Source organism: Sus scrofa, chromosome 16 (assembly GCF_000003025.6).
Source record: "Sus scrofa isolate TJ Tabasco breed Duroc chromosome 16, Sscrofa11.1, whole genome shotgun sequence".
In the NCBI taxonomy this organism is placed as follows: Eukaryota; Metazoa; Chordata; class Mammalia; order Artiodactyla; family Suidae; genus Sus; species Sus scrofa.
In genome coordinates, this window is record NC_010458.4 from 47,902,380 (window position 1) to 47,918,934 (window position 16,555).

General features: G+C 41.0%; 2 protein-coding genes across 4 annotated transcripts in view; both read left to right on the forward strand.

Moving 5' to 3' along the window:
* The window catches only part of BDP1 (B double prime 1, subunit of RNA polymerase III transcription initiation factor IIIB), a 108,241-nt gene extending 101,107 nt beyond the window's left edge, over positions 1–7,134 (forward strand). For 2 of the 3 annotated variants that reach the window (XR_002339791.1, XM_005672526.3), the window contains one exon: positions 4,194–7,134. Coding sequence is in view for 2 of the 3 variants with exons in the window: in XM_005672526.3 (XP_005672583.2) it covers positions 4,194–4,322 (129 nt within the window). In the remaining variant the exon portion in view is untranslated. The remainder of the gene's footprint in view (positions 1–4,193) is intronic. The other variant, XM_005672527.3, reaches the window with a different exon arrangement.
* MCCC2 (methylcrotonoyl-CoA carboxylase 2) overlaps positions 14,929–16,555 on the forward strand; it is a 79,233-nt gene continuing 77,606 nt past the window's right edge. Inside the window, exon 1 of the mRNA XM_005672531.3 lies at positions 14,929–15,221. Coding sequence (XP_005672588.2) covers positions 15,093–15,221 — 129 coding nt within the window. The 5' untranslated portion in view covers positions 14,929–15,092. The remainder of the gene's footprint in view (positions 15,222–16,555) is intronic.

Sequence of the window (16,555 nt, forward strand, 5' to 3'; positions counted from 1 at the left end):
GCAGGGATTGAACCCGAGTCCTTATGAATGCTAGTTGGGTTCGTTAACTGCTGAACCACAATGGGAACTCCTAAAAATTTTTTTTTAATAAAAAGTGTACAGGACTTCCCTTTGTGGCACAGTGGTTAACGAATCCGACTAGGAACCATGAGGTTGTGAGTTCAATCCCTGGCCTTGCTTAGTGGGTTAAGCATCCGGCATTGCCATGAGCTGTGGTGTAGGTTGCAGACATGGCTCAGATCCCATGTTGCTGTGGCTGTGGCGTAGGCCGGCAGCTACAGCTCCGATTCAACCTCTAGCTTGGGAACCTCCATATGCTGTGGGAGCGGCCCTAGAAAAGGCAAAAAGACAAAAAAAAAAAAAGTATATGGAGATTTTGTCGTGGCTCAGTGGGTTAAGAATCTGGCTAGTATCCATGAGGACATGGGTCCTATCCATGACCTTGCTCAGTGGGTTGGGAATTGGGCATTGCCATGAGCTGTGGTGTAGGTCACAGACATTGCTTGGATCCCACGTGGCTGTGGCTGTGGCTGTGGCCAGCAGCTGTAGTTCCGGTGCAGCCCCTAGCCTGGGAACTTCCATATGCTGTGGTGCAGCCCTAAAAAGACAAAATAAATAAATAATATAAATTAACCTTTTTATTTTGAGATAATTGTAGATTCACATGCAGTTGTAAACAGCTGTACAGAGATTCCCTATCTCCCCTTCCCCCTAGTTTTCCCCAGTGGTAATTAATGTCTTACAGAAACACTTGGACAGTATCACAACCACTCCTTGACATTGCTACAGTCAAGATACAGAACAGTTCCACCAGCATGGGGGGCGGTCCTTTGTGTTGCCCTTTTATAGACACACCCACTTGCCTCCCATCCCCACTCTCACCGTATCTGCTGGCATCCTGGTCTCCATTCAGTTTGTCATTCCAAGAATTTTATATAAATAGAACCATATATTTGGGATTGGCACCTTTTCACTCATCATAGTTCTCCAGAGAGTCATCCAGATGGTTTTATGTATTTTTTTTAATTGCTGAGTAGTATTCCATAAGTATGGATATACCAGTTTTGTTTATCAGTATATCCACCAAAGGACATCTGGATTGTTTTCAGTTTTTGCTGTTATGAATAAATCTGTGAACTTTTTACAGAGCTTTTTCTCTAGACATAAATTTTCAGTTTTTCAGGAATAAGTAACCTTGTTAATTTTAATGACCACATAATATTCCATTATTTGGATGTACCATTGAGTCATAATGGCCTCATACTGGTAGGCATTTAGATTATTTCATTATTTGGTATTTCAAAGACTGCGGTAACAGTTAACTTATAAATGGTCCATTTTTTACATTCATAGGTTAAATTTTTTTTTTTTTTTTGTCTTTGCCTTTTCTAGGGCCGCTCCCATGGCATATGGAGGTTCCCAGGCTAGGGGTCGAATCGGAGCTGTAGCCTCCAGCCTATGCCAGAGCCACAGCAATTGGGATCCGAGCCTCATTTGTGACCCACACCATAGCAACACCGGATCCTTAACCCACTGAGCAAGGCCAGGGATCAAACCCATAACCTCATGGTTCCTAGTCGGATTCATTAACCATCACGAGGTTAAATTCCTAGAAATAGAATTGCGGGTCAAAGGGAATGGTTTGACAGACACTGCCTGATTGTCCTTCATAGGGATTATGTCAGTTTCTGTTCTTAGCACAGTCTGTGAGAGGACTTTTCCTTCACATTAGCATGTTATTCATCTTGTTTACTTTTGACATTCTTCATAGATTTAATGAATACGTATGAGTGAGATTGAGCATCTCCACATGTGTTTCATCATTTATGCTTTTTCTGTCAACCATTTTTTCCTATCATTTGACTTTTTAAAAAAAAATTTAGTCTTTCCCATATTGATTTGTAGATTCTCTTATAAAGAAACCCCTTTGTCTGTGATCCAGGTTGCAATTTTTTCCCGTTACTGAATTTTTTTTTTTTTTTTTTTTTTTGGTCTTTTGTCTTTCTAGGGCTGCGCCACGGCATATGGAGGTTCCCAGGTTAGGGGTCGAATCGGAGCTGTAGCCTGGCTGCTGGCCTGTGCCATAGTTCATGGCATTGCCGGATCTTTAACCCACCGAGCACGGCCACGGATTGAACCTGCGTCCCCATGGATGCTAGTCAAATTCGCTCATAGTCGCTAGTAAGATTCGTTCCCACCGAGTCACAACGAGAACTCCCTGCATTTACCTTTTGATTTTTGTGTATGGATTTATCAATCTTTTTTTTTTTTTTTGGCTGCTGTGCAGCATATGGAGTTCCTGGGCCAGGGATCAGATCTGAGGTGCAGCTGAGGCAACTGTGCTGGATACTCAATCCACTGTGCCTGGCTGGAGATTGAACCTGCATCCCAGCACTCAAAAGATGCCACTGATCCTGTTGTGCCACAGTGGGAACTCCTATCAATCTTTTTTTTATGGCTTCTGGCTTTTATGTCATTTAGAAGGACACTTCTGGAGTTCCCTCATGGATCAGTAAGTTAAGGATCTGACTGACATTGTCACTGCTCTGGTCACTGCTGTGGCATAGATTTGATCCCTTGCCTGGGAACTTCTGCATGTTGCAGGTCCAGCTTAAAAAGGTAAATAAATAAAGACACTCTCTTTTGGGAGTTCCCATCATGGCGCAACGGAAATGAATCTGACTAGGAACCATGAGGTTGTAGGTTCCATCCCTGGCCTTGCTCAGTGGGTTAAGGATCCGGCGTTGCCGTGAGCTGTGGTGTAGGTCGTAGATGAGGCTCGGATCTGGCATTGCTGTGGCTGTGGCTGGCAGCTGCAGTTCCCATTTGACCCTAGCTGGGAACCTCCATATGCTATGGGTGTGGCCCTAAAAAGACAAAAGACAACAACAACAGCAACAAAAAGACACTCTCTTTTTTCCCATCCTAGGATTATAAAATCATTTTCACATGGTATTTTATGGTATGTGTGTGTGTGTGTGTTGTGTGTGTATAAATGTTTTTACATTTAAGATTATAGATCCATCCAGAGTTTATTTTGGTAAAGTATAGGTCTGACTTTTCTTTTTTGTGAGTCGGTTATACACTTGTCCAACATTATTTATTGGATCATTCAACTTTTCTCAGTTTTTCTTGAAATACCACTTTTATCAGATACTAAGTTTCCATCCATCCTTGTTAGGGATATTTCTGGTCTTGTATTTCATTTATATGTATGTCTAGTCCTGTGCTAATACCATGCTCTCTTAATTTTTTCTAGATTTATAAGTACTTATTTTTGATAGACTTGCTGTGATATGTGATATTTCCTTATGTACTGTTCTGTCTTATGGGTCCATCTGTTCCTATGCTGGTCATTCAGATGTTTTCCTTATAGATCTAATGTCGTTTCTCTGTATTAAATTTTGGGAGGAATTTTTTAGTGTATTGACTTTGCTGTTGTAGCTCAGCAGTAATGAACCCCACTAGTATCCACGAGCACTCAGGTTTGATCCCTGACCCCGCTCTGAAGGTTAAGGATCCAGTGTTGCTGTGAGCTGTGGCGTAGACTGGCAGCTACAGCTCCAATTCAACCCCTAGCCTGGGAACTTCTGTATGCCCCAAGTGTGGCTTTAAAAAAAAATTTTTTTTTTTTTTTTTTTTTTGTCTTTCTTAGGGCCACACCTGCAGCATATGGAGTTTCCCATGCTAGGGGTCGAATTGGGGCTGTAGCCTCCGGCCAGTGCCACAGCCACAGCAACACAGGATACAAGCCATTTCTGCAACCCACACCATAGCTCATAGCAACGCTGGATCCTTAACCCAATGATCGAAGCCAGGGATTGAACCTGCAACCTCATAATTCCTAGTCGAATTTGTTTCCACTGCACCATGATGGGAACTCCAAAAAAATTTTTTTTTCATGGAAATTAGGGTGAAGTAATCATGTGTACATTATAGTTAACTTAATCATGCCTAGTGTATATTTGTTAATTATAAGTAAAGTTATTCTCATTCATTTAAAGTCTTGCTGTTTTTAGGATTATTTCCTTAATATAGTAGCATAGAAATGAAATTATTGGGCCAAGGAGAATAAACATAGTGAAAGTTCTTAATATTTATTGCTGTATTGCTTTTCGAACAGATACCAAGTCAGACTACCTCTATTACTATATGAATGTTATGTTGCACACTTATTTTTATTATTTTTACAGGTTTCTTCTAATCCCTTACCGAAAGAAGAATGTAAAGGTGGCCAAAAGCGGGTACCTGAAGAGGAGCCAACCACCATATCTGAGTATTTCTTTAGTGATATCTTTATTCAAGTGGATGAAACAGAATAAAAGTCTTTTTTTTTTTTTTGTCCCAAGTCTAGGATTTCCAGAGTCAATTATATCAACAAAGCGGGATTTAGAAAAAAGCATCACTGACAGTTTAGGTTGATTTTGAATATTTAATGGCCTTCATTTGAAACTTTTATGAATCAGTGGAAAACATTGCTGAGATTTCTTTCATTCTGATGGATTCAGCATTTTGGAAATACTGAGCAATTAAGACTGCTTTCTCAGACAGAAATAACAGCTCTTGTTTACATTTCGACTCTTCCTGTGCTGAACACACATGGACATCTTGGAATGTTGTGGATAAACGTCTCTTGTATAAATCACAGTGCCGACGTATTTGGAGGTAGATTGTATCTAACAGTGAACGTCTTTTGTGAAGGTCTTTTTTTTCTGTTTGTTTAGGGGATTTTTGTTTTTGTTTCTGTTTTGTTTGTTTGTTTGTTTTGGATGGTGAAGGCCTTTTCAGTTGCCTGGAAGAATATGAAACAAATTGTGAAACTCCACTTTAGTATGGTAAATGTTAAAAAAAAAACTTTTCTATGATCAGCTATTTGACTGAAAAATGTGTATTTTTCTAATTCATGTTGATGTAACATTAATGCTAATTGAAGAACTAGTATTTAAACTTATTATTTATAAAGGTAAAACATCAAAAAGCTTATTTATTTTTAAATTTTTTATTTAAAAGAATATTCAGTTTTAATTATTTTTACCCCTCAAATTATGGGTAAAGTAGGCATTAACAAATTGATGTTTGTCTCCTTTTCCCTCTTTAATTTTAAAGATATTTAAAGTGATATAGCTAAAAGTGTTTGGATAGTGAATATGTTTTGAATACATTGTTTTCTCATAGTTTAGTATATTGACTTTGTACTGTGAAATTGTTTTTCTTATTTCTCGAATAATCTCAGGATTTGAATGGGGACAGAAAAAACCCCTTAACTTTATTTATGAGACAAATTTCCATACAAAACTCAGTCTCCATTACACACATATGTACTCACCCACACACATTCCTTTTTTAAAAATCAATTTCTTGGTGTTTTTTTTCCCCCATTAAGTTTTCCTTGAGGAACACTTAGGCCTTTATGCACAGAACATAATTGTGATGTTAAAAACAGAAAATAAGATAACAATAAGACTTTAGTAAGTCAGTGATTCTCATCAATATGAATTTAAGAGTTTTAATTTCAAGATTGTGTGATTTACATGGGTAATTCCGTTACCCACCCAAGCAAATCTTTGGTGGTTCAAATTAAACTTCTGAAAGAAGAGATGTATTCTTTTGAAAAGCCTTCTTAGATCAGGAGTCAGAAACATTTTTTGCAGTATATTTTTGAATTTGTGGGCAAGATGCCCTCTGTGGTAACTACTCAGCTCTTACCATTTCAGTGTGAAAACAGCTATAGCCAATGTTTAAATAATGGACACGAATGGATTGGGTTTTTAGTTTGACCCCTACATTAAATAGCAGTTTCCTTACCTTAAGGTGCTGATGTCATTGTCTCTGAGTTACTTGTCACTAGAGTTACGAATTGTGCCTGTCAATTAAAACCATTGATTGCATTATGAAATTTCAATTGGAGAGGTATTTTAATGTCTAACTATGTTTGTAAATTGAAAAAAATGGTGGCCATTTTTTCATGTTCGTTAGTAAAATTAGATATGGTGCAACACGTAATCCTAATTTATTAAAACAATTGATACTAGAGTTTTTTTTTTTTTTTGTCTATTTGGGGTCGCACCCACAGCATATGGAAGTTCCCAGGCTAGGGGTTGAATTGGAGCTCTGGCTGCTGGCCTATGCAACAGCCACAGCAACACAAATCCAAGCTTTGTCTGCAACCTACACCACAGCTCACGGCAACGCTGGATCCTTAACCCACTGAGGAAGACCAGGGATTAAACCTGTGTCCTCATGGATACTAGTCAGATTCATTTCTGCTGAGCCACGAGGGGAACTCCTAGAGCATTACCTTGGAGTGAAATTTATAGTTTAACTTCTTTTGTTATAAAGGAGGATCTGTAAATCTGAGTGGAAATTTCCTATAGGTATGTGTTTATTTATTTGATGTGTCACAAAAATCATGGTAGTAAGTCACATTGCTATTTTAATGCCCTGCTTTTATAAATATTAAATATTTCATATTCTGAAAAGGTTTCTTTCATTTTGTTAATGTTAGTTTGGATGTTAGTTTGTCATAACTAAACTGTTATTTTATCTCTTGTTTAGTGCTATTTTTTAACTTTGTTAACATCTATCTCTTGTTCATCTACAATGACTTAATTTTATAGGAGATGTAGCTTCTGTGTAAAGGCTAATTTTATCTTCATTGTGTTAGAGAATCATGTCAGTCAGCTAAATTATCCTATTCTATATCCTAAAAACTCTTGGAAAAAGAAACTTAATCAGTGTATTACTTACAAAGTAGAAGGACTTGTTCACACCTGTGTTTAATCTGATTCATGTAAAGATGATGTGAAGAATTTGTAATTTGTAAATCTTAAAGGAGATGTGATTATAGTTCTTTGTTTTTTTTGACTTTTCCTCCTGAACACTTAGTCTTAGCAAGTGATCAACATGATGGTTTAAAAGCCTAATTGTTGGTAAATGATTGAGGCACAGATAGAAATATGAATATCCACTGTTTACCACCATGTTCTTTGAATTATAAGTGACCATGTATATACTATCTTGCTTGAAGAAGTCTTTGACAAAAAAGCAATATCTGTCGTAAATTTTCTTGTTCTAAAGAAAGCAGTTATATTCTATAGATATGAATTATGTAAATAAAAGTTATTTTATACTATTTCTGTCATGTCCTTTTTTTTTTTTAATTACCTGGTAAACATGTTAATATTTTGGTTAACAAGAAATAGTCTTTTTTTTTTTTTTTTTTTTGCTTTTTGCTTTTTAGGGCCTCACCCATGGCATGTGGAAGTTCCCAGGCTAGGGGTTGAATTGGAGCTACAGCTGCTGACCTACACCACAGCAACACAAGGTTCAAGCCACGTCTGCAACCTGTACCACAGCTCACAACAACGCCAGATCCTCAACCCACTAATCGAGGCCGGGAATCGAACCTGCATCTTCATGGATAGTAGTCGGATTTGTTTCCACTGTGCCACAACGGGAACTCCAAGAAAAGAGTCAAGTACAGCTTACACTTTCTTCCATGAAAATACAGTATAACTGGAAAAATTAATTTTTTTTTATATGCATGCTCTGAAGGATTTTTTTTTTTGCTATTTTTAGGGCTGCATCTGTGACATATGAAATCCCCAGGCTAGGAGTTGAATGCAAGCTACAGCTGCTGGCCTACACCACACCCATGGCAGCACTGGATCATTTAACCCACTGAGCAAGGCCAGGGATCAAACCCTCATCCTCATGGATACTAGTCAGGTTCATTTCTGCTGAGCCATGATTGTCCTCTGAAAGATATTATTTTGATTTACAAAATTAAAGAATAGACTTTCCCCCACATTTAGGACATAGGAAAAAGTTGCTTACTCTTTCGTTTGTTTGCTCCTTATTCAATGAATTTTTTTTTTTTTTTTTTAATTTTTTGTCTTTTCTAGAGCTTCTCCCATGGTATATAGAGGTTCCCAGGCTAGGGGTCCAATTGGAGCTGTAGCCGCCGGCCTGCGCCAGAGCCACAGCAGTGGGATCTGAGCCGCGTCTGCGACCTACACCACAGCTCACAACAATGCTGGATCCTTAACCCACTGAGCAAGGCCAGGGACCGAATCCGCAACCTCGTGGTTCCTCGTCGGATTCGTTAACCACTCAGCCACAATAGGAACTCCTATTCAATGAATTTTTAGATAGTAACCGAATATCTTTTAGTCTTTTTTTCTCCCCACTTTGTTTTCTCTGTAGAGAAAGACAAATGGGAAACTTTAGTCATAGACCTACTATAAACCTGGACTTCTGAATGGGATATTGGCAAAACAGCAGTTGGTCAAAAAATCTTTCCGAGAGAAATGTTTGTGGAAGTTTTCCTAAAGGGTAGTCTGGCCATTTCTCCAGATAGACAAAATTTTTGTCTGTCATCCAAGAGCCTTTGTATATGGGCTACACTGTTTTTTCTGCTACTATTTAGGGATTTTAAGTGTAACAGTCTCCAAATCTGATCTATGGCCACCCAAGATGACCACTCTGTGCACACCCTGCCCGACCTGTGCCTCTTTCACCTACACTCTATGCATGTGACTGACCTTCCTCCCTACTTGCCCCAGGCCCCAGCCAGTGATTGCTTATCAAAGGTGAGGATCTTGCTCCTCCCTGGTTTCCCTGGTAACTAATGAGCCAACCACTATAATTGGCAATGTCCCCTTCTGTCCTGAAGCTGGTCAAGCACAGGACCTTGTAGGCCTGCAGGGTGCAGATCAGTAATGTTGTAGACTTGGTCCAGTATCCTACTTAAGAAAATCCATAGGAAATCTATCTCTTTGGCATCAGTGCCAGGAATAAGAATAATAATAAAATAATAATAAGGCTCTGTTCAACTGGTCTGATTTCTTACATGGGCTGTGGGGTTTTCTGGGCTTTTTGTTTGTTTTTTCTTTTTTTATTTTATTTTTTTTTTTTGGTCTTTTTACCTTTTTCTAGGGCTGCTCCTGCGGCATATGGAGGTTCCCAGGCTAGGGCTTGAATTGGAGCTGTAGCCGCCAGCCTACGCCAGAGCCATAGAAACGCTGAATCCGAGCCACGTCTGCCACCTACACCACAGCTCACGGCAACACTGGATCCCTAACCCACTGAGCAAGGCCAGGGATCAAACCAGCAACCTCATGGTTCCTAGTCAGATTCATTAACCACTGAGCCACAACAGGAACTTGTTTGTTTTTTCATTGTAAAGCTAAATCTGGGGCCAGACTGTAGCAAGGTAAAATTCTTCATGTCTCACACCTTATGTACTAAACTCATTCTGACTTTACCTTTTCAATTTATTTTTATTTTTTATTTTTTGGCCATGCCTATGGCATGCAGAAGTTCCCAGGCCAAGGGTCATACCTGAGCCACAGCCTTGACAACACTGGATCCTTAACAGGCCACCAGGGAACTTCCTGACTTTATTTTTTAACCCTCATTTTCCCTTGCTCAGATTTTAAAAACCTGTCACTATTTCAGAGCAACATTTATTATGCTAGGCACGGTACCAGCCTCTTAATATGCATTGTTTCATGTTTAAAAAAATTAAGTATTGGGAGTTCCCGTCGTGGATCAGTGGTTAACGAATCCGACGAGGAACCATGAGGTTGCGGATTGGATCCCTGGCCTTTCTTAGTGGGTTAAGGATCCAGCGTTGGTGTGAGCTGTGGTGTAGGTTGCAGACGTGGCTCGGATCCTGAGGTGCTGTGACTCTGGCGTAGGCTGGTGGCTACAGCTCTGATTCGACCCCTAGCCTGGAAACCTCCATATGCTGTGGGAGCGGCCCAAGAAAAGGCAAAAAGGCAAAAAGGCAAAAAAAAAAAAAAAAAAAAAGTTAAGTATTATAGGGAGTTCCCATTGTGGCTCAGTGGTAATGAACTTGACTAGTATACATGAGGATCCAGATTAAATCCCTGGCCTTGCTCCATGGGTTAAAGATCCGACATTGCTGTGAGCTGTGGTGTAGATCATAGATGTGGCTCGGATCCCATGTTGCTATGGCTGTGGTGTAGGACGGTGGCTTACAGCTTTGATTTGACCCTTAGCCTGGGAATTCCATGTGCCGCAGGTGTGGCCCTAAAAAGACAGAAAAAAAAATTAAGTATTATACATGGCTTAAAAAGTCAAGTAGTGATAGAAAATTACAAAAAAGCTGTTTTCTCTGATTATGTACTTTTTCTTTCTTTTTTTTTTTTCAGCCATGCCCCCAGCATGCAGAAGTTCCCAGGCTAGGGATTAAACCCATGCACAGCAGTGACCTGATCCACAGTAGTGTTTACAAAGCCAGATCTTTAACCTGCTGAGCCACAGGGAACTCCTGATATTATGTATTTCTGATATGTATTTCTAAATATGATTATTTTGTTATGTCTTAATTATGAATGTTAGACACTGCCAACTGACTTTTTGTTACGGTATATAAGAATTTTAGCTCTCTTCACTCCACATTCCTTTCCTGCTTTCTCCCAATATGTTAATTTTGGGGTTAATCCATTGTATTAATTGTAATTATTCACTGCTGTAACACCTAATGAACTGAGGCAACATTTCCTTTCTGGTACAACCTTTTGTTTTTCTTAGAGTTAAGAGTTTTTTCACTTTTTCATTTGCTTCAGATTTGTTCTTGAACCTGTGACTTCACTTTCCATACCCTCTGCCAGTCTGTTCATGCTTCTTTATAAATGCTTCTGTTTATACTTTCCTACATGGGTAACCTATCATATAAACTGTTTCCTTTTTTTTTCTTTCCTGGAGAACTTTATGGAGTTCTTCCTGCTTTAATCAGGACTGAGCCTTGGCGTTCCCATTGTGGCGCAATGGAAACGAATCTGACTGGGAACCATGAGGTTGTGGGTTTAATCCCTGGCCTCCTTCAGTGGCTTAAGGATCTGGCGTTGCCCTGAGCTGTGGTATAGGTCACAGACTTGGTTCAGGTCTGGTGCTCCTGTGATGTAGGCCAGCAGCTACAGCACTGAATCAAACCCTAGCCTGGGAACCTCTATATGCCGCGAGTGCGGCCCTAAAAAGCAAAAAACAAAACAAAACAAAAAACAAAAACATTTTTGGACTGAGCCTTCACAGGTATCCATGTGCAGTATAGCTGTTATGCTGAGACTTCTCTGTGAATTCCCTACCTCTCTCTTCTGGTTTGGGTTCTCTATGGAGCCTATGTCATCTTTCTTCTGCTTTTTTCTTTTTTTTTTTTAGGGCCGCACCTGGGGCACATGGAGGTTCCCAGGCTAGCAGTCCAGTTGGAGCTGTAGCTGCTGGCCTATGCCAGAGCCATAGCAATTGGGGATCCCAGCCACGTCTGCAACCTGCACCACAGCTCATGTCAACACCAGATCCTTAACCCACTGAGCAAGGTCAGGGATCGAACCTGCACCCTCATGGATGCTGGTTAGTTTTGTTACCGCCGAGCCATTATGGGACATCTTCATCTTTGTTTTTCTTTTATGGCCATGCCCGCAGCCTGTGGAAGTTCTCAGGCTAGGGACTGAACCAATGCCACAGTAGTAGCACAAGCTGCAACAGTGGCAACACCAGATCCTTAACCTACAAAACCACCAGGGAACTCCCTAAAACCCAATTTTTTAAAAAAAAATTATTCTATTGATGTATAATTGATTTACAATGTTGTGTTAATTTCTTCTGTACAGCAAAGTGATTCACACACACTCATATATACACACACATATGCTTTTTTGTATTCTTTTCCATTATGGTTTATTATAGGATATTGTATATAGTTCTCTGTGCTATACAGTAGGACCTTGTTTTTTATCCAGCCTATATATACTGGTTTGCATCGGCTAATCCCAAATTCCCAATCCATCCCTCCCCCTTGGCAACCACAAGTCTGTTCTCTATGTCTGTGAGTCTGTTTCTGTACTGTAGATAGGTTCATTTGTGCCATATTTTAGATTACACAGATAAGTGATATTCATATGGTATTTGTCTTTCTCTTTCTGACTTACTTCACTTAGTATGAGAATCTCCAGTTCTATCCATGTTCCTGTGAATGGCATTATTTCATTATTTTTTATGACTGAGTAGTATTCCATTATATATATTTACACACACACACGCACACATAAAATCTTATCCATTCATCTTCAATGTTTATCCCAGGAGATTGGATATAGTGCTAAACATTAGGATCTTGACGTCTTTTTTTTTTTTTTTTTTTTTTTTTTAGCTGCACCTGAGCATGTGGAAGTTTCTGGGCCAGGGATTGAACCCACACCACAGCAATGATCCAAGCCACTGCAGTGAAGGCGTCAGATGCTTAACTTACTGCACCACAAAAGAACTCCTGGGTTATCTAATCTAAATGTTTGCATTTCAATGGACATTTATTTAGTTAGTTATTTTTGTCTTTTTAGGGCCGCACCCTTGGCATATGGAAGTTCCCAGGCTAGGGTTGAATCAGAGCTGTATCTGCTGGCCTACATCACAGCCACAGCAATACCAGACCCTAGCCACGTCTGTGACCTACATCACAGCTCATGGCAACACAGAATCCTTAACCCACTGAGCAAGGCTAGGGATTAAACCTGAGTCCTTATGGATACTATTCTTCCTATTTTTGCCTACTGCCTTCATATATTTCCTAGTTTTGTTTTATGGCCACGCACGAAGCGTATGGAAGTTCTTGGGCCAGGACTGATTCAGAGGCGTAGGTGTGGAAATTCTGGATGCTTTAACTCACTGTACCAGGCTGGGGATCAAACCTGTTCCTCTGAAATGACCCAAGCCACCATAGTCAGATTTTTAACCCACTATGCCATAGTGGGAACTCCCATATATCTTCTAGTTGAATTGAAGGTAGGATATGAATTATTTTTTTGTTAGTTCTATGCTTTGGCATCCTTTTTTGGGGGGGGGGGCACACATGTGGCTAATGGAGGTTTCCAGGCTAGGGGTCAAATCAGACCTACAACTGATGGCCTACGCCACAGCCACAGCAACATCAGATCCGAGCCATGTCTGGGACTTAAACCTCAGCTCATGGCAACACCAGATGTATACTAAGGATAAAAAGCAAAAAACAAAAACAAATGAAAAAAACACTGAACAAACCTAGAAGGAAACTAACCTTAACATCATAAGAGCCACATGGGGAAAACCCACAGCAAATATCATACTTAATGGTGAAAAATTGAAATCTTTTCCTCTAAGATCAGTAACAAGCTAAGGATGTCCACTTTAACCATTTTAATTTGATATAGTACTAGAAATTCTAGCTGGAGCAATTAGGTAAGAATGAGAAATAAAAGGCATTTATATTGGAAAGGATAAAGTAAAATTATAACAGTTCACAGATGATTTATTACATGCAGGAAGCCCTAAAGATTATGTACACACACACACAATTAGAACTAATGAATTCTGCAAAAGAGCAGTACACAGTTAAAAATTGAGGGTTTTTTTGTCTATTTTTTTTTGTCTTTTTAGGGCCGCACCTGCAGCATATGGAGTTTCACAGGCTAGGGGCCCAATTGGAGCTGTAGCCATCCCTCTACGCCAGAGCCACAGCAACAGTGGATCTGAGCCACGTCTGTGACCTACATCACAACGCTGGATCCTTAACCCACTGAGCTAGAACAGGGATGGAACCAGTGTCCTCATGGATGCTAGTCCGGTTCATAAACTGCCGAGCCACAATAGGAACTCCTGCATTTAAATATGCTAATAATGAACAACCTGAAAAGGAAACTACAAAAGCAATTACAAAACAATAGGCAAAATAATCTTGAAAAAGAAGAACAAAGCTGGAAGACTCACACTTAATAATTTAAAAACTTATTACAAAGCCACAGCTATAAAAATTATGTGGTACTGGTATACAGACAGACATACAGACCAATGGAATCAAATAGAAAGTCCAGAAAAAAACCATTGCATGCGAAATAATTTTTGATAAAAAATTTTTTTTTTGACAAGGGAGCCAAAGACTATTCAATGGGGAAAGGACTGTCTCTTCATGTTGTTGGGAAAACTTGGTACCCATATACTAAGGAATTTAGCCAGGCCTTTATCTAACATCATGTATAAAACTAATTGAAAATGTCTCAGACTTAAGTGGACTAAATAAGATTTTTTCTCATTGTCCAGTGGATAAGAAGCCCAGATTTGTTATAGGCAAAGTTTTAGAAATGTTATAATCCTATATAAAACATATATAAAATATGTACATCCAAGTTGTAATTTATCACTCTTAGAGTTTTTAATTTACTTGTTCATGATCTCTGTGCTTTATAAAGGAGGGCACTGTGCCTGTTCTCCACTGTATCCCCAGCTCCCGAAGAGCACCTGACAGAAGACACCTAAGAAATACTTGTTGGAGTTCCCGTCATGGCTCAGTGGTTAACGAATCCAACTAGGAACCATGAGGTTGCGGGTTCGATCCCTGACCTTGATCAGTGGGTTAAGGATCCGGCGTTGCTGCGAGCTGTGGTGTAGGTTGCAGACGCGGCTCGGATCCCCCGTTGCTGTGGCTCTGGCGTAGGCTGGCAGCTACAGCTCTGATTAGACCCCTAGCCTGGGAACCTCCATATACTGAGGGAGCGGCCCAAGAAATGGCAAAAAGACAAAAAAAAAAAAAAAAAAAAGAAAAAGAAATACTTGTTGAATGGATGAATAAAGAGTTTAATTTCTTAGGGCAGCTTGTTCAGTGTCCAGCTCTCATATAAGATAAGCTTTTTCAAGTCCCGCAATGTCCTTTCTGTCTGCAGGAGAAGAAGAAAATGGTGCATAGCAAAAGAGCTGAGACCGACTGAAAGGAAACCTAGCCCAGCTCTCAACTCTCAGCTCAGCGTCTTAGGAGGCGCGTCTCCACAGGCTCGCGATACGACAGGCCTCGTGGGCTGCACCCCTGTCCCTTATTGGCTGAGTTGGGGGGCGTGGGGCTCAGGCCGACCAATCACGGACGGCGTGCGTCAGCACGTGCGGAGGTCGACTTGAGAATCTGGGAGGTTTCAGGCGAGTTAGGGCTGCCTGGAGCGGAGTGGAGCTGTGGCCTCGAGACGGGGAGTTGAAGGGGGAAGCTTGGGCTCCGAATCGGCGCAGGCGGCTCTCACGCGTTCCTTCCTGCCTTTGTGCCCGCTGCCATGTGGGCTACCCTGAGGTTGGCCCTGAGGCCGTGCGCCCGCGTCCCTGTCTCCACGCTGCGCGCCTATCATGGGGCTTCCGTGGTCGCACTGGGCACTCAACCAGACTCTAGCTCTGCCATCTACCAGGTAAGGCTGGGTGAGCGGCCTGGAGGACCTAGCCTGAGTCAGTGATTCGTCTTCCACTTGTCCTCCAGGGCCGGACCGACGGGCCGAGGCACTGGCTGGACTGGGAAGCGGGTGGAGGATGGGCTCACTTTAACAGCGGCTGCTTTGTTCTCTGGATCCCATCAGGATTCTGGGACGCGCTAGGGATTCCTGAAGTTTGCAAGAGAAAATCAGATACATTTTAGTTCCCTTTTAGCAGTGGTACTGTATTTTGTATCTTTACCATCAGTTGTTCTCAAAACCTGGTTTAGCAATTGTCACCTGGAAATTTGTTCGTAGTACAGCTGCCTTAATCCTCACCCTGGATCTTTTTGGTCTCCGGGGTGGAGTCCTAGTGTTTGCATAGTTAATGAAGTTGGGGGGGGGGGGCTTGGTGGCTGTCAGGTTTGGGAACCACTGGCCTAGCACAGCTCCCCCTGGCTTGTGCTTCCCAGACTTTAAATAGTTGGTTATGTTAATAGAATAGAATGGTCTATGTTAAGACCATTTATGTGTCTCAAATGGTCTTTCTTGGACTTGGGAGGCATCACAAGGTTATAGAGACAACTCCTGGTTTGTGAAATATCAGAGCTGGAAATTTTCAGTCTCTCTCATGGTTTCTAAGCCTACACAGATAACATTAAATTGTGCAGGAGTTCCTGTCGTGGCTCAGTGGTTAACAGATCCGACTAGGAACGAGAGGTTGCAGGTTTGATCCCTGGCTTCGCTCAGTGGGTTAAGGATCCCGGCGTTGCTCCGATTAGACCCCTAGCCTGGGAACCTTCATATGCCATGGGTGTGGCTCTAGAAAAGACAGACAAACAAAAAAACAAAAATTAGGAGTTCCCGTCGTGGCGCAGTGGTTAACAAATCCGACTAGGAACGATGAGGTTGCGGGTTCGGTCCTGCCTTGCTCAGTGGGTTAAACGATCCGGCATTGCCATGAGCTGTGGTGTAGGTCACAGACGCGGCTCGGATCCCGCGTTGCTGTGGCTCTGGTGTAGGCCAACAGCTACAGCTCCGATTCGACCCCTAGCCTGGGAACCTCCATATGCCGTGGGAGCGGCCCAAAGAAATAGAAAAAAGACAAAAAAAAACCCCCAAAAAAACCCCACAACATTAAATTGTGCAAATAACTTTCAGTTAAGACATTTAAAATAATTCCTGCCTTTAGGAAAACAGTAAGGTTGAAAGAAAAGCAGCAGGCTGAGGCAGAAACAGTATCCAATGAGGGCTTCCAAAAGTCTTGTAATTTCCTGGGATCAGGAGAGAACATTTAATTCAGAAACATTGGGTGGTTACTGTGGTCTAGGCAC